Source organism: Typopeltis vanoorti, chromosome 23 (assembly GCF_054136105.1).
Source record: "Typopeltis vanoorti isolate ZY-2024b chromosome 23, IOZ_Tvanoo_1.0, whole genome shotgun sequence".
NCBI classification, from domain to species: Eukaryota; Metazoa; Arthropoda; class Arachnida; order Uropygi; family Thelyphonidae; genus Typopeltis; species Typopeltis vanoorti.
This window is the reverse complement of record NC_143571.1, coordinates 31,276,910-31,301,885: the sequence shown is the minus strand read 5'-3', so window position 1 is coordinate 31,301,885 and position 24,976 is coordinate 31,276,910. Positions and strand designations below refer to the sequence as shown.

General features: G+C 35.2%; 1 protein-coding gene across 3 annotated transcripts in view; it reads right to left on the bottom strand.

The window, feature by feature from the left end:
* Positions 1–8,036, bottom strand: part of Ubr1 (Ubr1 ubiquitin ligase) — a 150,873-nt gene extending 142,837 nt beyond the window's left edge. Inside the window, exon 1 of one of the 3 annotated variants that reach the window (XM_090412593.1) lies at positions 7,825–8,036. In XM_090412593.1, the coding sequence (XP_090268719.1) occupies positions 7,825–7,829 (5 nt within the window). In that variant the 5' untranslated portion in view covers positions 7,830–8,036. The remainder of the gene's footprint in view (positions 1–7,824) is intronic. The other 2 variants (XM_090412591.1, XM_090412592.1) reach the window with 2 other exon arrangements.
* Between the last annotated feature and the right edge of the window lie 16,940 nt (positions 8,037–24,976).

Sequence of the window (24,976 nt, the reverse complement as noted above, 5' to 3'; positions counted from 1 at the left end):
ATAATTTTGTTTCTACTGAAAACAAAAATCTGGTGTGTTGAAAATTAGTCAAGCAGATTTGAAATTTTTTTTTGTGTCCCAAAAGAAAAATATCATGGTAATGCATACTGCACAGTAAACAGATGCTTATGATCACTAGTCAAAAGGAAGTTCCCTATCTTTCTCATATTATGTCAGCAACTATAATTTCTTTCCTTTTAATTTCATGCTCTTATATGTCACTTATCACGGAACAAACTCTGAACATAGATCTGAATAACTCGGCTATTTAATTTCCTTCACATATTCTTGTCTGTGGTTGACTTCCTGTATGAGATTTTTTTAACCCAGCATGGCATAAATACTAGACAAGATTCTTTAGAAAGACACTCATCCATATATGGATGAGTGTCTTTCTAAAGAATCTTGTCTAGTAATGAATGTTCGTTCAAAGAGATTTCTGCTTTTTACATCACCTTAATTTGAATCTGAATATAGATGTTTGAAAACATTTCAAAGATATATATTGATGTCAATGAATATTCTTCATTTTTTAAGAATTATATCAAAGCTCTTTGTTTACAAAGAGTCCTGCTCTCTGATTCTATTTCAAAAATACTAGTCATACCTCTTGGAAATTCAATATCATTTTTTTTTACTCTTTTCAATAAACTGCTGCTAATAAAAAAATTAAAAGGTAAATTGAGTGATCCTTATATTAAGTGAGCAATGCAAAATGAATGATTTTGATATGAACTGTTAGACCAAAATCTGGAGGGTGATTCAGTGTAAGTTAATTGAATGCATTTATTTAATGAAGAAATGAGCCTAGAAGGCTTCAACTGCATCTAACTCGGATATATTAGTACTCTCTTATGGAGTAAAAATATATCCCATCTTCCATTATGTATATATTAGTATTATGTTTCATGACACAAACACTGGATGGAAACTGAGTGATATTTATTATCTCCCCTTTAATAATTTGCTTAACTAATAAGTTTCCCCACAAAAGGAAGCTAATGCTTGTTTTGTTTAAGCGCATACTAAAAAAAAACTGTTTTGTTTTTTCTTTTAAGGTTACATAGTGGTCAGCATTCATAGTGAAGAATTATGGAAACAAAAAACACATGTTGGAATAATTACTTTACTTATAAGAAAATAATATTCAACATTTTGACCTCTGTATTGAGGTTATCATCAGGAAAACATATGTACAGGACACAAGCTACGTGATCCTACACAAAAATAAAATGAGTAAATGCATTATTAATCGTTTACCATAGCCTGACCTCTGGTGAGAAAATAAAAACTAAATAAAAAAATATTACTAAACAAAATATATATAAAATTAAAATTCACAAAATAAATGTAAATGCATGAAGTAACTTCATGACTGGACAACTCATATATACAAGTTAATGAATTCAAATAAAATAAATACCAGTGGTGTCACTGGTGGGAGATAGATGGCGTTGATATAGTTGTGGTTCGTTGGTGGATTGAGTGATGGAGACAGAGCTGTAGAGTAGGTGCCCTCCCTCGATGAGTCTTTGGACTCCCTGGAGGTTTCAAGTAATAATAACAACAACTTGCCTTAGTATCCTATAATGCAAAGCACATATCCTTATGGCCATTTAATATTATTATTATCCAGGATAATAATAATATTATTATTATATATTATAATAATAATATTATTATTATTATTATAATTTTGACTCCATGAGTTAAAAGACTCATTGTGGGAGGTCATTTTTAGGAAACAAAGTTTATCATACCACTCCTTGAACTCATTGACCGTTCCTGCTCCAACCACTCTCTCGGCAATGCATTCCAAGGCTCACCCACCCTCCATGCAAAGAAACCACTCCTCACCCTCTTGTGCACAGCCTCCTTTTATAACTTCCAGGGATAGCCCCTTGTCATCGCTCCTTCCTGCTGTTCCACCAAGTGAAAGAACTCTTCCAATGTCTATCCTGTAACTGCCTCTCAACAGTTTAAAAGTCTCGATCATATCACCTCTCCTTCTATCCACCAAACTCTGCAGTCCACATTCCCTCAGCCACTCATAACTCATATTGTACAGTCCTGAAACATCTTTGTTATCTGCCTTTGTACCCTTTCCACAGTCAATTTATCCCCTTCAAATCCTGGAGACCAAATCTGAGAACAATAGTCTATGTGTGGTCTGATCAGGGTCTTATACAACAGAATGATAACTCTTATCTCTGCAGGTCAGCATCCTTCTCAGTATTGCAGCAATCCTCTGAGTTACCCTCACCACCTTTGCAATATGCTCCCTGAATTTCAGTTTTCTTTCCATAATGCAGAGCATATGCATTATGGGAAGGGTCACTACCCAGATCAGTTTCAACCTTTATTGAGGTCTCATCAGTGGAAGCCAGTCCCAGAAGTGATATCAAAGTAAATGCAGAAGTCATATTTCCACATACAAGAAGCTGAACAGTATCACACCTTATTACTAAAGTATTTTAAATTAGAGATAGATTTTGAAAGTTTTTCTACTTGGTTATAGTATAAATTAAATATGCCAAGAAATTATATTCTTGGTTTAATTCTTTATCCAAGTGTAAGCAAACAAAGTTTGTGCATGAAATAACTTCACGACTAGGCCAACTCTATATACGAGTTGCCCAGTCATGAAGTTACTTCACATGCAAACTTTGTTTGTTCACGCTTGGAATATAATTTCTTGGCCATATTTAATTCATTAATTTTTCACTATGAGTTAAAATTAAGAAATCAGAAAGATCACTGAATTACCATTTACTTTTGGATAGTTTTAGTAATTAGTCATAGTTTTATTAATATGATTTCTTCAATGATTAAAGAAATTTTTTTGCCACCTTTCAAATATAGCAATTGTGATTTGTCTCCTGGCAAAGCACTGCACTGCGGTGTCTACTTTATGTAAAGCTCGGCACAGAAACAGTCTCTAGTCAAATTATAGTTATCTGCCATTTATCCAATGTTCAAAACAACTTCATTTAACTGACTCTGGTACAGCACCACGTAACCATATTTTAATTACCCAACTCTTCAATTATCTGAATGGCAAATTCCCTTTCTAAATGTGATCAGATAAACAGTGGATTACTGTATTTCTATATACAATTGTATATTTTAGATAATTAATTTCATCCTCAAAAGGGGTCTGGAAACCCTGCTGTAAATAAAAAGCACAGAATTCTAAGTCACATCAAGCTTCCAAAAAACAAGGTAGCGATCTCACAGTAGGCCATGAAAATTTACCACCTAAAAATGTTGGCAAACATGTTGCAGTGGGATTTGAATCCCCCAGCCTTTACAGTAGAAAGAAGACATTCACTCACAGATATTGGTGGTGGAGCAGATATCCTATATTTGCTCCACCAAAGACCAGCTACATTACCTAGATCAACCAGGTTCCTTGCAGTTGCAAACTAACTGTCCTACTCTAGCCAAATGTGCAGGACAGCCGATATCAGAATTTCTTAATATAAGGACTACATCTGGTTCCACGATTACAGCCGCTCAGGACTTACTGACCGTGCTTGGGACACCCACCACAGGATATGCTGGAAGACGACCACTCTTACACTGCAGCCAATATAAATACGAGGCTATACCTTGAATCTGCCTCAGCATTGAAAAACTTTCCAAACCTCAACAAATTCGGATGCATGTGACTACCCCAAATTTGGGAAGCACTCATCCTCAGATCTTCAGCCCAACAGCTAAGACCATCCAATCTAGTCCACTAAGAGACGTCATTTAGGACTCTAGGCCCAACTTTGGCTGACTTTCTTCAGTTTCATTTGCTCAATGTTAGAGCGTGCCTCTGTAGTTCAGTCAGTATAGACAAAACCCTTTCGTCAGAAAGGCTTGGGTTCGATTCCCATCTATCACATGAGGAACTTTTATCAGGTCTCTTTCGACTAAAAAGGTGAGTTAGCCAGTCTCATATGGAGGTAAGAATTTTTCCACCCAGAAACTGGTTTTTCATCCCTCAGAACAGGCAAACTGACCCCATTGAATACACATGGATCTGCAATCATAAAATGCATATGCTTAATCCCCTCATTATGTAGGCTTAACCCATCCAATGGGGGGAAACCCCACACGAAATAAAGTGCGAGTGCCTGCATGCACATATTGCTTTTGTGATCCCCGATGATGGCAATGTAACGTTGATGATATATAGGAAAGTATTAATTAAAGTCATTATAATTAATTTTTTTTAGTATATGTTATTTTCTGAAAAATAATAGTTATTTCTATATCTTTTTCGAGTGCAAGGTCTAGTGCCCTGTCATGGCCAAGTTAATAACATTCCAAAACATAAATTTGGGATTAAGCAGTCAGCTTGCTGTCTGCTAGTCTTGAACATGTAGTTCATGAAAATTTGTGAGCCAAAGCACCAGGAATTTAAAAACCTCACTGAACTCATTCTGATGGATTCAATTATTCTCATCATATATAATGTAAGTCTTATATGAGCTTTTTTTCAACTGAAGAAAACTAAGCCATGCTGACATGGAGGTATCAGGATCCTCCCCTTTCTGCAAAATAAGCAGAAGAATGCATTCATGGCTTTCTGCAATAATTAACAGGACTTAACAAAAAGGTGCCCATGTCATAATAATCAATATAATAGCTATCAAAAAAAAGGTTGTCATATATGAGAATTAATGAAATGTTGTTGTCGAGTCAACTGAAGAGCTTCTAGATATGACCATGGATCTGCAGAACTGCTTTGGCAATCTGTTGAACTTTGATGGAGTAGAGCTTTTCTCTAGGGTTATTATCAATTTTCTGTAGGACAGCAGCAATTGCTGAACAATTAATGAAATACAGTCCAAATGTTGGATATACATTTTTATCTAATTATGGAGCATGTTCAAAACATCAATCAGAAAATGGTGCAACATCCATTTATTTTTACAGTTATTTATATGTAGTATTATACTGGTGCAGAAACACAAATCACTATTTCCCATCTTATATGATAGAGATCTGGCATTTTCCAATTTCTGCTATTTTCTTTAGTATGACCTCAAATATGACAGAGTACCAGGGATAGTTTATAAAGGCAAATTTTAATATTATGATATGTATAAAGATAACGTATGTTTTTATTTACCTTATGTGAAATTATGTGCATACCTTTTATGTGTGTGTTTCCATCTGCACCCAAACTTTTTTTTTTTTTTTAAATAGCAATACATTCCATTAATAATAACCCATCCGTGTTTATCATGAAAAAGCCATTTTATTCACTGGTTTGTTTTAGCTTTCCAATTTCTAATCATAATGGCCAAACTGTATAAGAAACCCAGATAGGGAGAGAGATAAATTGTCTATATTTTAGATGATTTACTTTAATTATTTTAAAATAACTATTTTATTTAATTAAAAATAAATTATTCAAAATGTTAGTTTATTATAACAAAATTAATAATAACTTCACTTATTATTAGTGCTTTAAAATCTGAACAAAAAAGCAATGTTATAAACTAAAAAAAAATTAATACAGTATTAGGATATGTATGTTGGATAACCATATTCCATTATTAATGCTACATGAAATTATATTAAGTTTTAATGATCTAAAATTTAAGTTGGAGTCCCACATATTTAGTGCAATACCAGTCTGGTTGGTTGAGTGAATTCTCTGCTCTCAAAAGCTGTGGATTCAAATACCACTTTGAACGTGAATAAAGTTTGTCAATGTCTTTAGATAGTACATCTATTTTTCACCCAGTGAGACCATCATCACCCTGATTATTGAAAACCTAGTGGTTTAATAAGTTATATTTCATCTCTAAAGCATGATTCCTGAATGATGTACCTCTCATCTTGCCCAAAGTACTAATATACTATAAGTTGACAATTTTTTTGTGGGGAGGATTGACATAAATGAATAAATAACACACACACACGTTATCTATATGTTAGTTAATAACATGCATAATAATACGTTTCAGATTTAAAGCTGAAACGTATTATACATGTATTATTTCAAAGAACCTATGAAATACTGTAATTCCTAAAATTCAGGTAACCAGGTGCTTTGTATTCATTGTATTCCTACCTGTGCATGATGTACCCAAAGCCCAGATTCATCACTTGAAGCTATCTTTACTCTTAGCCTACACTATAAAATATCAATTAAGTTGATATCAGGATTGTACATCATTTTCAGGATTGAATGTATATTGAGATATATTCATATACTCCTCTGCCTAGAAAAGTCAACCGCTTGTTTTTGGTGAACAAGCATGACATCCCGAGTAGTAACATGCTTCTATATATCATTTTGAAGTGTCCAAATGCATGGTGAATTGATACTTTCTTGCAATCTCTATATAGTCATTTGATCAACTGTAGCCCAGTTGGAAAATGGGAATGATATCCCATTATATTCCATGGGAAATGGGATATCAATCATGAGATGCTAGAATTGATAGCCGGGCTATCAATCCTAGCATCTCACATCAACTGTTTTTTTTTTTTCTATATGCCCAAGTTACAATTATGCATAGTCATCCTAACAGGACAACTTTCTAAGATACTTTTAAAGGCTCATCTAGTTTACATTATTATCTCCTGTTCAAAGTCACAATCCCCTGCTGATTATTTCACCAAGGCAATCTACTATTTATTTATTGCCAGTGTTTGCTTTGTGTTATTAATCACACATTATTGGTGGTTTGCATTCATTATTATTACTTAGTACTTGCACAAATTTCAGGACTAATTGCTCAATGCCTTAGCAGTGCACAAAACTTCAATTCATCCACCACCCCCACCATCCAATGTCATATCTTCTCTGGACAGTTTTAATTAGTGGGAGAAAAACATGAATTTCTGGAATTGAAATTCTGAAATTTCTGTATGGTGCTGGCTAACTCACTTTTAATTAAAAAAAAAAAAAAAGGCTATAAAAGGTTTTTCATGTGAAAATGAAATTTAAGGCAGATTTCTCCCACTCAAGGAGCCCATGTCTGCATCACATTTTGGATTATCTTATGTAACATACTTAGGATATTGATATTTCGTAGTTAGTCTTCTTTTATCAAATGAACTTGTACAATTATATTACAATTGTAAAACTGGTTAAGTATGTTCGAATTTCTTGGCTTTTGTTCACATATCAGTCATCCGTTACGAGTATTTAAAGAAATTGAGGGGAAAGGCATAAATCATAAAGTCATCTCCTATTTATACGACTTTCATTATATGGAATCATTGGCGGTATTATCTGATTTATTTGACATGTTTAACAGAATGACGTTAAATCCAGTGCTAGATTCGGTTATACTTCACCTGTAGGCACGATCAGTTTTTTTTTTTTTTCAGAAGCCTATATTGCAATAAATATTTACATGCAACATTTAGAAACACCTTCTTAAACTGCCAAATTATCCGCCGTCTAAAAATGCGCAATGTTTTTGCATTTTCATATTTCTTTTAGTATACTAGAGAACATGTTATTTACTATTTCATTGTGCGTCCCCAATGTTGAAATGCCACATGAAGTAGGCTTACGCTTAGTCTCCATATAAAAATACCTTTAAATTGTAATCATTTTAAGAAATTCAGCAGTTAGTATAAAGTGAATAAATATATATTACAAAGGATCACGACTCCTTTAGAAACTAACACAAACGAAGCGATTTAAATCCACTGCAACAAAAACTATTCAACACATATGGTTGAAGTGATTTTAAAAGAATCAGAAAATCGTTAAAGGTTTCCTTGGGATACTTCAATGTGAAATATTAAGCTATTCTATTTTATTTTCATAACTGGAATAATAAATAAACTTTGGTAACTTACACCATACCTTAATTTGCGCTTTCATCTGTAAATTGCCACAGCACTACTACCAACCTTACATTCATATTTCGGTTCGACACACTAATACACCTTAGAACTAATATACACCTGGTTACGTCTTCAACAAAACCACGATGTTATATAAGTGTGCTAAAAATTCCCATAGCATTTTCCCCCCTAATGAACTGATTTAATAAAACTATAATATTAATAAATATTTAAAAGACTGCTTTATTTTTAATAACAACAGCGTAACATTTAACTATAAAGAAATTAGGTCTATAAGTGCAATGCCTTCTATGACGTGAGATGGAAATGCAGTGTATATATACTGTTATCTATCTATCTATCTATATATATTAAACCCCATAATGCTAACCATGTTTACTCAATCTACATTAATTATTTAAACAAAATATAGAGAATTTAATCTATCGAAAATACCACTTATTGCAGTTAAAATAGAATAACATTTTTATTTCCAAACAAACTTATATTTAGGTCGTCATATTTAGTATTTTAAAAATAGATAAAGAACTTTGGATAAAAATTTAATTACAAAAACTAAATTTAAATTTAGTTTAAAATTATTTTTGAAAACGTAAATGAATATTTAGCTTAAAAATAACTGACACGTTGTCATTATTTTTGCTATTATTATCCGCTAACGTCTTGTATTCCCCAAAGGAAGCAGGCATGGTCTTTTGGCCTAACTTTTTGAAACTGGGAGGGGAAACAATCTCTTGTCTGACGTACTCTCTTTCTCATATGCAATTAAAATCATTGGCAGTCTTGGTTTAGCTATCTGTTTGCTAAGGATTGAGTTTGGGTACCTTTCTCATTTTCAAACGGCTAAACAACCGCTCCATGGAGAGGTTCCATGAAGTCCAGGATCATAGAAATCCACAATAACCGAGATTCTCAATAAACCTATCATACATCTCGTTTCTTCCTAGAATATCTATCATACTTCTCCTTAAAACATGTTCATGAGCAGGGTAGGATATCGTGCCATGTGTTGCACTAAAACCACATGAATCACTTCCTAGCGTGAATGTGTTTTCACTGATCAGGAATCTGACAACCACTTGAAGCAACCCATCCCACTCATTCACTAATCTCGTAGTAAATTATTTAAACCTCACATCTCTACTTACAACTTTATATTCAACATCCAATGATGTCATCTTGTTCTTTCCCCTATTGAAATATATCGAAAAATTTCCCCTACATCCACACTAGAAAAACCTTTTAATGGCTTATATGTTTCTATCATAACTCTCTCTTCCTTCTATCAAGCAAATTTTGTAATCCACAGATATCAAATCTATCCTTATTCCACAGATCTAAGACTATCTATCTCTGTCTTCTCCTCCCCCTCAACCACTCTGGATCCTCTAAAAAGCCAGGCATCCAATCTCAGCATAGCATTCCAAACGAAGACATATCCAGACTTACAAAATAGGTTAATGACTTCTTTTTTCCTATTGGTAAGCATGTTTTTAAAGATTCAAGTGATCCATAGTGAATATTTCACCAATTTTTTCAACATGGCCTCTGAACGTCAGTTTCCTATCAACCTATATTTCCAAATCCTTGCCCTAGTCAATTTCCAAATTTCAAACTTCATTAATGTAATAGATTGAAACCTTTCATATCAAAGTATATGAAATTACATTTTGCCACATTGAAAGGGAATGTATATATAACTAGAGGAATTTTTTTCTAACCGTTTCTTTGAATGGTTCCAGAGGTAGTCGATCTCTTACACAGAAATGAATTTTTTTTGTCAAAGAAACTAGGGTTAGTCGTCGTGTAAAACTCAAGAAAATGAATGTAAAACACACGCTATTTCCGATAGTAATATATTGTGTTAGGTGCAACAATATGGTGGCAATTATCAGCCATGCTCTTTTCAGCAGATGCCACTTAAAATTAATGATAATCTTGAGTAAACTCTCTGATTGGTTAATGATGAAGAGTGACTCACCATCCGGATCTACATGTTAGATAGATAGCCTTGACTAAATAAAAGGTCTTAGCGGATTTTTAGGATCATTTATATACAAATTAATTAGCAATGGTCCAACAAAAGAGCCCTGAGGTACACTACGACTTGCCTGTCTAATATTCGATGCTACTACACAAATTAGGTTGTGCAGAGTTGGATACCCTTCTATAATGCATCCTTGGACTCTATGGTTCCATGAAAGTATCACGTAATAATAATAATAATAATTATAATAATAATAATTCACTAACGCCTTTTATTTCTAGGAGTAGTAGAGGTTGTTTATCCCTAACTTTTAAAGACTGGAGGGGAAGCCATATTCCACCCTAAGGCAATAGTGGATGACTAGCATAAGTCAGTGATTTTAAATGCGGAGGACAATATGAACAATCACTGCTTCCCAATCCTGTTCTCTAATACTATATATTATTGTGTGAAAAATTGTGAGTAAAAGAGCTCTATGGTTAATTAAAAAAAAACAGCTAATGCCTTTTATTCTCTTATAGGGAGTAGGCAAGCCTTTTAACCCTATCTAGCTTTTAAAAACTAAGTGGACAGTTCATTCTCCACTAGAAGCCAATAAGAAATAATTAGCTCAAGACTATCACTAATTATAAGTGGCAACTGATGAAGAGTTCGGCAAACAAGTGCTGCTGTACAGGTGTTTTCTGATCAGAGCCTTACACACTCGGACTAGCAGTACCGTCTTGTCTTTGCTGAACCTTCTTAATATTACAGCAATCGTTGGCGTTTACTTTACTACTATGCAATACGTCTCTGTCTCTCTGTCTTTCATCACCCAAGATCACATACCTCTTCCGCTTCCTCCAGTATAGTTTCACAAAGAAACCATAACCTGCAATCTGTGGATCCCACAGTTCAGAACCTTACACTTGGCAGGAAAGGAAATCGACCTCGACATTCATTTTACCGTCTTTCAATCTTATTCAGATAATCCTATTGAGTGACTAGATCAGCACTATGTCTAATAAATAATCCTCCCTAGCTCATTCGCATCATCTGCAAACAGCTTCCATTCAGTTCGGTGCCAGTTTCATTGACATTAAGGTTGAATAATGGTCCCAATACTGAGTCCTATAGAATCCCACTGATAACTTTCCTTTTCTATGATACCGATCCCTCATACACAGCTCTTTGATATATCTCATACAGTTAATTCCTTATCAACACCTCTAACCTGTTATCGAAAACCATATGTCGCAAAACTTGTTGCTCTAATCGAAAAAGCAACCAGATTACTGAAATTTTATGTGATCTGCACAGATAATGCCCTCATCTACTAAAATCAACATATATTAGTCTTTACCAATGTTTCCAAAATATTAACAACCACAGAGGAAAATATAAAGTGGCTTATATTTTGATATTTCCATTCTACGGACACCTTCAATACAATTGCTTTCATTCCCCTTGTCAGGGAGACTTTTCTAGGCTGCACGGCTTTCATTAACCATGTAACCAGCCATTATGGATCAAATACGCATCCTCATATGCTTCGTATCCATCAGCAGCCACAACAGTGGCACCAACTTTTCAGCCACTTAGTTAAAAAGACTTGGTGAAATGTTATTTAATCCCAGTACCTTGGTGACATATAGAGCAGAATTTCTTAAAATGTGGTCCGAAGCCCACTAGTGGGAAGCATGGGTGATAATTTTATTTATTAATACATATTTTTATTCATCTTTGTTTGTAAATTTTCAGATACCGTTTAGAATATAAAAAAAATCAGCTAACGCCTTTTATTCCCTAATAGGGAGTTGGCGATGCCTATACACCCTATCTAGCTTTTGGAGACTGAGTGGGCAGTTCAATCTCCACCGGTAGCCAATCAGAGATAGCTTGCCCATGTCTATCACTAATTATAGCAGCCACCGATGAAGAGCCTGACAAACAAGTGCTGCCATCTCTTGGTACCTAACCCTAACAAGATATGTTACTGTCTAAAATAATGTGGGTACTATGGTCGATTTTCTTGAGTTTACGGGATAAAAACCAGAGTTTCCGGGAGGAAAAACCCGCTTGCCCGTGCCAGAGAGCGACTAACTCGGCACTCGGTCGAAGAAAGGCTTAGAAAAAGTTCCTCCAGTCAGCGACTAGACTTGAACTTGAGTCTGACTTCGAGCGAGCAAAGCCAGAGGACTCAAGCACCACTTTCACTGAGTTACACAGGCCTCTGAATATGATATCTTAAAATCGTATTAATTAAAAAACTTATTTTACATAATCAGTTTAATTTGAATAAAATATTATGAATAATCTTTTACAACATGTATATATCTCAACACATGAATGCACAATGGTACATAACATCAGCCATAGTATCCTGAAAAATGAAGTCAAAATTACACTCAAAAATAGTAAGTTCGTGTATGTTCTACCTGCCGTTCCACTATTTTACACTTAGAAGAGTAAATGTATACGTCTCAACTAAATGTCTCAACTAAATGTAAATGTCTCAACTATATACGACCTATCAGTAAAGGGTACGGTCTGAAGCTGGTAGGCCGCTGAGGTATTTCGTTTGTCCAAGTGAGATGTGGCCGGAAAAGTTTGGCAAGCTGATCAATCAGCCTCTTTCTCTAGGAATAAAATATGCTATAATATAATACCCTAATAAAGTGACCAATTAAAATATTCATTAAATAAATGTTGGAGACTGTGTAGCTCAGTGGATGTGGCGTTATCACACCACGGCGCTTGACCATACGAATGAAAACTTGGTTTCGAATCGAGTCGGCGACTAGAGAAAATTTTTCTGTCTTTTCTCGACCGGTTCCCGAGTTAGTCGATCTCTGGCATGGGCAAGCGTGTTTTTTTCTCCCTGAAACTCGGTTTTTTTCATTCCATAAAATCAAGAAATTCACCGTAGAACTTATACTATTCAGACATTAAATATATTGTGTTACAGTTAGGGATCACGAGATCATGGCACTTGCTAAACCGTCTCTCTTCACCTAAGGCTATTACTTAATCAGTGATAGCCTTCGGCCAGCTATCTCTGAGTGGATACCAGAAGAGATTGAACTGCCCACTCAGTCTCCAAAAGTTAGATAGGATAAAGACAGGCTTGCTTACTTCCTATATGGGAATAAAAGGTGTTAGCTGATTTTTTTTATATTTTTTTATTAAAAATATAAAAAATAAAAAAAATTTTAATCTATTTAAGCTAACGCCCTTTTTATTCCTTTATAGAGAGTAGGCGAAACCTTATCTAGCTTTTTCCAACTGAGTTGGCAGTTCAATTTCCACCGGTACCCAATCAAAGATAGCTGGCCCATGTCTATTACTAATTATAGGCGGCCACCGATGAAGAGACCGGCATTTCTTAGTATTTAGGTACTAAGAAATGCTGCCATTTCTTAGTACCTAACCATAACTGGATATGTTACTGTCTGAAATAATGTGGATTCTACAGTCGATTTTCCTGAGTTGACGGGACGAAAAACTGAGTTTCCAAAACAGGCTTGCCCGTGCAGAAGTCGACTAATTCAGGAACAGGTCGAAGAAAGGCTTTAAAAAAGTTACCTCAGTCGGAGACGAGACTTGAACTCTAAGTCTATCTTCGGACGACCTAGCGCAGAAGTTGAAAGCGCCACTTCCACAGAGCTATACAAGCCTTATCGTTAGCATGTAGTGCCATTATTCCTTCATATGGTAATTACTTTCTTTACTCTATTGATCACCCTTAAAGGCTCATTTTTTATTCACCATGTTAATAATTAATAATCAACAGAAATTATCTGTATTTGTAGGTGTCTATTTTACACCTTCCCACATCGATCAATTTCAATTTTATGCTATCTTAGTTGGCAGAGTGAACAGTGTCTCTGCTCTCCAAGGAAGAGATCATGGCTCGATAGAAGAATGTTTGTAAATGCTATTGGATCGGATATAAAGTTCATTGCATAGTATGAGACAATCGTTCCACTTATTATGTTTGTGTATGTATACTGAGTGTATGAAAATGTTCCATGTAACGAGGTTTATGGATGAATACCTAACTTTTTGTATAATCACCTGCACCTTCCTCTCCACAATGTGTGTGTGTGTGTGTGTGTGTGTGTGTGTGTGTGTGTGTGTGTGTGTGTGTGTGTGTGTGTGTGTGTGTGTGTGTGTGTGTGTGTGTGTGTGTGTGTGTGTGTGTGTGTGTGTGTGTGTGTGTGTGTGTGTGTGTGTGTGTGTGTGTGTGTGTGTGTGTGTGTGTGTGTGTGTGTGTGTGTGTGTGTGTGTGTGTGTGTGTGTGTGCTGTCCAACTTCTAGAACCTTCCATACTAGTTTATAAGTATCAAAGGAGACTCACAAATGCAATGGAAGCTGAGACATAACATCCTGCACAAGTCAAACGCATTGGCTGAAATCTCTATATTTTACTATATTTACATGTCCTGTAAATACTGCTATTATCAGATATACCCTGGACACTGCTTCTACTCCCTACGACCAATCGCACAACCCAAAAGGCTACTGCCATCTGCTCCACACAGACCACAAGAGATACAGAATACGTACTACCCATTCATCACTGCAAAGGTCACCATCTACAGTTTCTACCTAAATCACACAAGAAAAGGATCATCCAATCTAGGAGAAACCTCAAGAATAACCTACGAAGAAATTTTACAGAAAATTACTCCTAGAGTATAACTACTACAGGTAAGGAGAAAGTTTATTCTAGATCGCGGAAGAATGGCCAACTGGTATCCTTTTTAATTGAAGAAGGCAATATGAATATTCTCGTGTAGCATGTTTACTCAAAACAGCCATCAACGAAAGTAATAGAAAGCACTGCTCCCAGAGCGCAACAGAATAACTTAATCGTTCTTGTGAAGAACTCTAACTTTCTCATATAGACATGAAGCCATCCAGAACTGCATTGTTCTCGAGAGATGTATCATTCTTTTCTTCTTTCTTGACTTTTTCTGTGCAATTTCAAAACAATCTCCACCGTCTATATTTATTTTATAAAATATAAATATTGTTTCTTGTTCTTCAATTTTTGTTAATTTTAATTCTCATTTCAGTTTTAATACCAGCGTAAATTGATTGAAACTGGGTGAATTCGTTTCTTTACTTTGCTCTCAACATATTGTTTCTGCTTTTTATGACTTTTAAAGGAAATTTTTCTGAACTGCAGAAATTTGTCGTGCTCTATACATAGCCGATAATATCCTTATGCTCGCTTGTCTGTTCGGATTTCAGCTCCAGCACAGATCACTAGGTATTCGGACGTGTTTTGGTCAGAATGACTACCTGGAAATAAATCCAGTATAGGACTCAAAGAACCTTTAGAGGGGTGTTTTTATATGAAGGCGAGTTCTCTGGAAGTCGGTATACTACTGACAACTTGGGTTTACATCCCACAAAATAGGCGAATCGGTCACGCAGTTTACAAACATAATACACTGTCCTTATAGCATTAGTTGACTGGGTTGTAATGCCTAACAATTACAATGACATTCATAAGACATTAAGTTCATTCTGATGAAATAAGTAGCAACAGGTTATTCTCCTGCCGATTAGTAAATCTTCTAATGCGTTATCATCATCTTCAGTTCGAATTATTAGGTTCTTCATAAGCATGCCTAACACATAGTTCTTGTCTTAAGTACGTTCGCGAACGTATCACTCCGCATATAAGAGGGAAAATCGAAACCGGATACCCTACTGTGGCCTAAAAGTCACTTCAAGCAAAAAAGCAATGTGATACTTCATCCAGCAAATGAAACTACCTTGGCATATAGTTGACATTTACTCCACCTGTCGAAGGTATTGGGCGACAATAGTTGCTTGGCGCGCTAAAAACAGGGCCATAACATGGATTGGTGGGATTAGCTTAGCTATGAGAAGTGAACGAATTTTTGGAATGTCAAGAATATTTATAATTCTTTTCAAGATTAGACAGATTAGCCGATTTTATACGGAGCTCGCATAGTTATCCTCAAGTAAACTCCTATTTTGCATGCCGCAAAACCACCAAAGCGGCTAGATAAGACAAGCAAATATAGTAGCCTCACTGATGTAGTAGCTTCAGCAGTACTCATAAATATTGAGTGGAATAAAAAGCAATGTTCCTGAACAGTTTTTCCATACCATTACTTTCGTAGAGCAGATAGAATGATTTCGTTGCATGTATCCCTTTTTTGCACACATCTGAGTTCATATTTCATCCAGGATCCGACGAACTTTCGTGCTCATTTTTAAATTAGAGGAGGTTAAATGGTTTTGAACGGTAAAATATTTATTGTTTTCTTTCTTTCTCCCCACAAAAATAAGAAGCCTATCTCAGAGGAAAATAGTTTCCTCTGCCATAATTCCAACTAATATTGATCCATCCTCTTGCGATGATGAAAGTAAAGATCCTCTTCCAGCCAATTCCAGTAAGTCTCGGTTTCACAGAAGATGCAGAGCAGTAATTTAATGCTCTGTAATATAGATTTGCAGATATTTTGTTGGTCCACAGCACAGCTTGATTTGGGAAATAGTTACTCATTTGATGATGTTATTTATTATGAAGTATTCACCGAATTAATTTTAGAATAATTGCCCACACAGGCATTAATGTCCTTTCGTACGTGGATGAGATATATATATAAAAATGTGAGCTTGCAAACCATTAATCCAAATGTTCCAAATGATTCAAAAATTATGAAGAAAACAGTTCTTCATCATTTTGTTAAACCTGATGCAGATACTTGTGTAAAGGCGACCACTTAATTTTAAAGCTTAGTACAAAGACTTTTTTTTATTTTAAAATAAATAAATACGAATATATATATATATAAATAAAGCAGGTCTCATATTAACTTTCAATAAACAACAAATATTGATGGCAGAAAGTTATTTGAAAGCCAAAGTTTGTCTTCCATTAATTAATTCTATGGATATATGTTGTGTGTGATCACTTTCTAATTTTCCTGAATATTTTTTCCCTTTATCAATTTTACCCAAGAAAGGTTGTTAACTTGCCTATTTAGGAGCAGTTATGATTCATAGGTAGGCTAAGGGCTAAATAATTTGATCTAGAAGCTAAATATGGGACATTTCATGCCACATCAGGCCACAATAAACAGGATGTTAGTCCCATACCAGGTGAAAATAATCTGCAATCTATTTTTCACAAACATCCATGCCAAAGTACTGTTAGAATGCACAACCTGTAGACTGAGAAATAAAAACACCATCCAACGGCTTGTAAGCTATCGAAATTTAAACACAATTTCATTGTAGTGAAATTTTGATGGCTATAATTAGTCAATTTTAGTCAGTTTTAATCAAACAAAAAATAATCATTTTCACTAGATGCAATATGGTTCGATAAAGAGGACTTAGAATTCAATCGACGGAGAATTTAATGGGGTAAAGATGGACATAATGATCTCAAAGCAAACGTAAAGTATCAGACACATACTAAACCATTATAATTCACGAAATTATGGAACAAGAGGGGATATCATAGAAACATTTAAGATTTCTAAAGGATTTTATACGATAGAGGCAGAAGAAATGTTTCAGCACTTGCTAGAGTGACCAGAACAAGGAGTCATCCCTGGAAGTTGAATAAAGGTGTGGTCAGTAGGGATGTGAGAACTAGATTTTTTGCTTGGAGAGTGGTGAATTAGTGGAATGGGTTGTCAGAGTCAGTTGTGAGTGCTTTGTCTGTTAATGGGTTAAAGGAGAGGTATGTTAGGCTGTGTAGATAGATTGCGTCTCCAACAATAAGTCTTTGGACTCCATGGAGGTACCCGTATAATAATAATAATAATAATAATAATAATAATAATAATATGATTATATTTACTTCCTGACTACGATATTTTGAATAAAGGATGATAACTATTCCTCTCATAGTACTATATGTAACTTTTGATATTTTAGCAATGCGGTCCACAGATTTCTAGCAATGCGATTAAATTCCGTTCTCAGTTGCCATCTATCCAATCAATATTTTATCAAGAACTCCATTGAAGAAAGTGAAAACTAACATTTGAAGTAAGAACTGCTTTAATTCTAGCCAATTGGAAACAATACTTCAAATATTTATAGATTTATTACACTGAAAATTGTTGTGACAACTTTTGCTTATTCAGAAAAAGCACCATAAATTTGAGAAGTATCAACAAGGAAAAAAATGGAACGAGCTGAAAAACCAGATAACTTTCACTTCGACGAAACTTGATACAACTGGTGTTACCAAAAGAAAGAAGCAAAAAGAAGTGCAATTCTACTGAATAACAAATATAAAATATTACGTGAAGCCATTAACCTTCAGGAAAGGAAAGGACAGCTATAGCACGCAACACAAAACAGGAGAATAATCTTCCTGGATGGCAAGTATTATCATATAGATCGATGTGGTCAAACATCAGAATGAGAAATTGGACAATGAGACTTCTTTGTGCATATGATCCAGCTTTCTAGTAGGGAAGTATAAAGGAATTTTTCATATGATTAGAAGAGGTGTCTCATATAAAGAAAAATTTGGTCATTGTTGGTGATCTAAAGCAGCAGAGTAGAAAATGAATAGCAGACACGAATAAACGTTTTGGAAAACTTTTGAGAAAAAAGAAAAACTAATAATAATGGATTTACCTTCTGAATTTCTCTTTACGATATGGACTCGTCATTACTAATACCCTGTTCCAACATAACGATGAGCAAAGATTCACATGAAAAGAAGAAATAAGAAAAGTTTCTTTAACCATATTATTATTCGTGGCAACATGTTCACTCTGGTTCAGAACAAGAGGACACAGGGGATTTGAAATATGAAGCGATCACCATTTAGCTTTGAGCCGGATAAAATTAATATTGCATTGCAAACTGCATAACAAAGTTTTAGAATATAATCAAAGCCGAGCAGCTTTCAGTGGTGAACTGCAGACTAAAATATACAAATATTATAAACTACAACATAAATGAATTTGAAAACAAGAACTTATCTTGGAGTGTTAGCAGACTCTAGAGGAAACATTTATTTAACCAGAGAAGCATGTGATGAAGTTATCTGCAAAGATAGAAATATCAGATCTCCATGGTGGACTCAAGAAGTTAAAGGAGCAATACTATAGAGGAAGGAAGCATAACAAACGTTTCTAGCAAAGAAATTAGCATGTGTTTTGAGAGAATGCAGAAACAAATGTAATCAAGTGAAGAAATATATAAAGTTAGGTAAACAGAAGTCATTGAAGACTGGTAAGAATACGAAAGGTAAATGTCTGGAATGTGGCATAATGATTTGGAATCTATTGAAAAGCTTAGAAATGGGGGAACAGAGCTAGAAAAGGACTCACATGTGATAAAGGTGACATGAAAACTGAAAATAAAGATATTCTAGATGTCTGGAGATTACTTCCATTGACCGTTAAATAAGAAGTAACAGAACAGGAGTAGAAAATACTCAAGATTAATGAAGTCAGGAATACATACCGATACATCAGGCAAAAATAACCATCTAAAACCGGAAATGTGGCAGGCAATGTAATGAAATTACAGATATAGCTGTGTAATTAAAAAGGCTTGGTCAGTTGGTGGAATTCCGAATGATTGGAGTAAAATTTTCATAAACGAAAAAAAAAACTGCGTCTTAGAATTACAAGAGCTTCCATAGCGATCTGAGTCTGTATAGACTCTTTAGGTGAAAAGAACTGTGTTTGATCCCGGCTAGGACAAAAAGAACATTTATATATATTAATAAAAAATAAAAATAACTAATTATTAATTATGTAAATTTTTCAACATAATCTCCCTTAAGACTAATACATTTATTCCAGCGATGCTCCAGCGCCATTATCTCGTCCCTGTAGTGGTTCTCATTAAGATCTGAAAAATAACCCTCTACAGTTACAGTCACCTTTTGATTCGAAGAAAACCGCTGACCAGTGAGGAAGAGTTTTAGTTTTGGGAAGAGATAGAAGTCAGAGGGAGCCAAATCTGTGGAATAGAGTGGATGTTCCAAAATTTCATATTGCAAAACATCCCAAAACACCGACGCCATGACCTTTCCTGCTGAAGGAACCGACTTTGTCTTCTTTGGCGCTGAACAACCGGTTTCTATTCACTGCTTTGACTACTGTTTGCACAAAATCAGTTTTATTCTTGTTAAAACGCTCCAAGCACTGTTCAGAGATTATCATGCGATTGCGTTTTTGATCTGCAATTTCACGCATTTTGACTGGCTGGTCATCCAATACCATATCGTGCACTTGATCAATGATTTCTGGTGTTGTTACACTTTTGGACGTCCTTCACGTGGATCATCTTCAAGCCTGGTACGGCCACGTTAAACTCGGCAGCCCATTTCTTAATTGTGGAAAACGAAGGAGAAGAGTTCCCATAAACTTTTGTGAACTTCGAATGAATTTTTTGGCATTAAACCTTCTTTTACAAAGAATTTTATAACCGCACGATACTCGTTATCCATTTCAAGGGATACAGACAACACTTTTGCTTCAGACAGCTGTATAAAACAAACTACTTGATAGAATGACTTGCAATTTCACATGGATGCTTATGACAGATGTAACAACTTGGAGAAAAATATCTTGCCATCTATGCTGAAGGCCAAGAACTGTTCAGACCACCCTCCTCATATATATATATTTTTTTTTTTCAGCTTTTTTCCCAATTAGTTCAAGAATTGGTCGACCTTTGTTGCAGCCAAATAGAGATTTTTTTATCTCATGGAACTCTGGCTTCTTAGGGGATGTATAATTACCTTCCTTTAGGTCTCACTTAAAGTAATATTATTCTCAGCTAGATGCTTTTGAAGTGAATGTGCCTTTTGATTCGACTCCAGTCACTGACTACAGGAACTGTTTCAGCTTTTTTCCCAATTAGTTCAAGAATTGGTCGACCTCTGTTGCAGCCAAATAAAGATTTCTTTTATCTCATGGAACTCTGGCTTTTAACCCTACAAATCAGAAAAAATCCACTTTTCTAACTCACAGTTTTTAGACAATAATATCAGTTAGCGTTAAAAGAATCAGCTAACGCCTTTTTATTCCCATATAGGGAGTATGCGAGGCCGTTTTAGCCATATCTAGCATTTGGAAATTGAGTGGGCAGTTCAATCTCTACTGGTACCAAATTAGATATAGCTCGCCCAAGGCTACCACTAATTAAGTGGCATGCAGCGAAGAGAGACAGCTCAAAAAGTGCTGCCATCTCATGATCCCTGACCTTAACATAATATATATTTAATGTCTGAAATAATATGGGGTTTACGGTCGATTTTCTTGAGTTTATGGGATGAAAAACCAGAGTTTCCAGGAGAAAAAACCTGCTTGCCCATGCCAGAGATCGACTAACTCGGGAACCGGTCGAAAGAAAGGATCATTAGAGTTAGGAACATTAATTTGTGGTTGTATTCTATTCCATCATCCATTGTTCTAAATCAGAAAAGGTGAATTCGGCTATAATGACTAAGAGTGAAACGCAGTTGTACCACTTCCTGAAAGTCAGTTAGGTCTATGAGAAATTTTCACTTACACCCTTTTAAGAATAAAAAAAGCATCAGAGATTTATAATTTGTTGATTTGCAAAATTCTATAGTAGCTTTTGGAGACCAATATTTTGTATATATTGTGCTTGAAATTTCAATGAAGCTCATATTTCTTTCTTAGATACACAGCGGTGTTGAACTGTTTCGACCCTTGTCACTCTTATATTAGCAATATGCGACATGCTTTTAATACTGTAATTATGTAATATCATTGACACTGTACTCATACCAGCTAAAAATTAGAGGCTTGTAGCACATTTGTACACCAGGCGCGTTAAGCGTTGGATCATTTCTGTTTTATCACAGAATTAAAAATAAAAAATAAAAGAAATCAGCTAATACCTTATAGGTAGAAGGCAAGGCCTTTAAACGCTATCTAGCTTTTGAAGATTGAGTGGGCAGTTCAGTCTCCACCGGTAGCCAATCAGAGACAGTTGGCTCATGTCTATCTAATTATAGGTAACAGTGATTAAGAGACAAGCAAACAAGTGCTGCTATCTCTTGGTACCTAACCCTAATAAGATATGTTACTGTCTGACAAAATGCAGAGCTTTAATGGACGAAAAGACCCGAGTTTTCCGGAGGAAAAAACCTGTGCCAGAGATCGGCTAACTCGGGAACTGGTCGAAGATAGGCTTAGAAAAAGGTCCTCCATTCGGCGACTAGACTTGAACTTAAATCTAGCTATGGCCAGGCTTTCACAGAGGATGCAAGTGCCACCTCCACCATGCTACACAGACCTTATCACTGAATTTTTTTTAAACTTTAACTTTTTCTAACTTTAAATTTAAAAAATAAGAAGGAATTGGTCTATGCAGAATTTTGATACATTCTTTGTGAAACTTACAAATTTAAATAATAATTATAAAACCTATAATAATATATATATGCTATTTTAAGTTCGATAGTAATTGGAGTATCTCTTTAGAGAGAGAGAGAGAGAGAGAGAGAGAGAGAGAGAGAGAGAGAGAGAGAGATAGAGATAGGAACTTTGAGTTACTATATTGCATCATTTTATCCACAGGCCGAGTCTACACCACAAGGATGAAATAGTACTAAATTTTCTCCTATGAACAGATTTCCTTCGGGAGTTACTATATGCGTTCAAACATATGATCATGAGCAAAGGTGAGTTAGATCGAGTTAGAGAGGCCGTTCACGTTATACCAAAGCTCATTCCTTGCTGGATAACCATGTATAACAGTATCTTGGATATACACTGATGAGCCAAAACATTATAACCACCTACCTATCAGTGTATTAGGCCTCCTTTGGCCAGAGATAATTTGTTTTCTCCATCTTGGAAATGACTCCACTAGACCATGGAAGGTGTCCTGAAGTATTATGGACTAATTACACAGAGTACCATCTCAGACGTCAGGGACCTAGTGAAGTACTAGTGTCGACATTGTCCCATAAATGTGCGACAGGATTCAAAGCAGGAAAATTAGGCTTCCCGGGGGAGCACACTGAATGTTGGATGCTCTTTGAATCATGGTTGCACAATGTTACCGTTATGATAGGGGCGTTATCGTTCTGAAAAGGTCTAAGTTCATCGGGCCACGTTGTCAACATGGGGGGGGGTTTGAATATCTTGCCCTAAGAAATTCTCACATAATAATTAGTAGTCACGACGTGTTCACTGGGGACCTGAGAATTCATTGATGTCCGTGAGAGCAATACCTCTAGGATACCACTGCGGTGGTATCCTAGATGCCACCGGCATGTTTCGTACCAACCATGCAGTCTGGTTAACCGGAAATAGGTTTAGGGCTCATAATGTTTTGGTTCATCAGTATATTCGCTATATATATAAGCGAGAAGCTTTCTTCGATGAGTCCAGGACACCATGGAAGTGCCATATAATCATAAGAGTAATAAGAATGGTGTGGAAAACAGGAAATATTGTCTTCTTCATGCGGTTGGAAACAAAGGATTGAAAAATCTGTGTGCTATAATTGGTCAAACTAATGAACAGAATAACAGAATAATGCAAAAATTAATAGTAACAACGTTTCCTGGACTTACAAATATTCAATTTTCGTATTTTAAACCTCCAAAGGCAGTTAAATGTATATACCAAACTTCAACGTCGTTTGGTTTTACTTTTGTTTTATAAATATTGTTTATGTCATATTACATAAAATTTATTTCAAATTATCGGCATTGAAGAATGTCATATGATTCCTTAATGGAATGTGTGCAGTAGAAATTCAATATTGTTCATTTGAACAATGTCGATAAGTTGTTGTGTATATATTCATTCAGAAGGCCACAAAAATATTATTAAATAGTGCGATGATATCAGGTACGTCGAAAGGCATAAGTAGTATGTTCCTCTTGAGAAAAGATGCCGCCATACTGGACTTTTCCGGATTACGAAAATAATGTGCAAGTTCACATAAGGGCTTAGAGCCATTTTTAATGAGCTGGAGCTACAAGCTAACTGTTTTACAATGCCACACTAGTACGTTATACAAAATTTATTCATTATAGCTGTTGACACATTTCGGTACAATATTCCTGTTTTTTTTTTGTTTTTTTTCTGAGCATATATTTTTATGCTGAGTGTATGTAACTATAAAAAGCCAGAGGAAAATTGCTAGCCTACTTTCTGGAGTTGGGTCACTACATATGAGACACTTTATTTACATTTTGCTATTTATCCTTGAGGAAAAGTATGTTTGTACAGTGCATTAAATTAATCATATACACGTGTACAGCGATGAATCGAGTTAAATAATGTCTAGTCTAAGTTATTATGTCTATCATTTCATGTAATATTTTATAGCTGTGTGGTATTCCAGAATTAAGAAACACATAAGTACAATACACAATACAAAATCCCTGTGGTGCTCAAATTTTATTGATTTAACCAGAGCATTACGCGTATTATTCTCAAAATCCTATATATATATATATATTTGGAGATGTCTTAAGTTGTAAGGCTTGATCTTTGTGATTTTGCAAACCAAGAAGTAACTTTTTTGAGTTCTGATTTACGAGATGATTGGTTCAAAGTACATCGAACGGTAAGCAAAGTATGTTTTAATATCGTAGTTAATTTATGTACGGTCAGATAGAAATTGCATGCTATCCAGCAGGCGTGATTGACCGGCTGGATAGCATCTCAACTTTCAACACTAATCTATAGGTGAATTCGAATCTACCATTGTTAGCTTAGATGTTTGTAAGTTACCTACCACTATCTAGGTGGCCAATGTCACAGCTACAGTATGTGCAAAACCATTGCTCTGTTTATCAGACTTAAGCGACTTGAAAGTATCGTGTTCCAAGATTATTTCATCCTTACTCCATTCAATGCCACATCATATTAATGTGCTATGTGTTTACAATTTTGCGAGGGATTTAAGGAATAATATAGTAATGACAAGTTTTTATTATTATTTAGCAATTGTTTAACTAACTCGTTGCTCAAAAAGGTATAACACACACGTATCTTTGTTAGTACAGGCGGTCCTTGACTTATGCAAGTTTCACGTTTCGCAAACTTTAAGTAACTTGAATTTTACGTGCCGGATTAAACTCCCTCACCACATTAATTACACCTAATTTTACAGTATGTGTATTTAGTAGTGCTGTTTAAAAGTTACTTC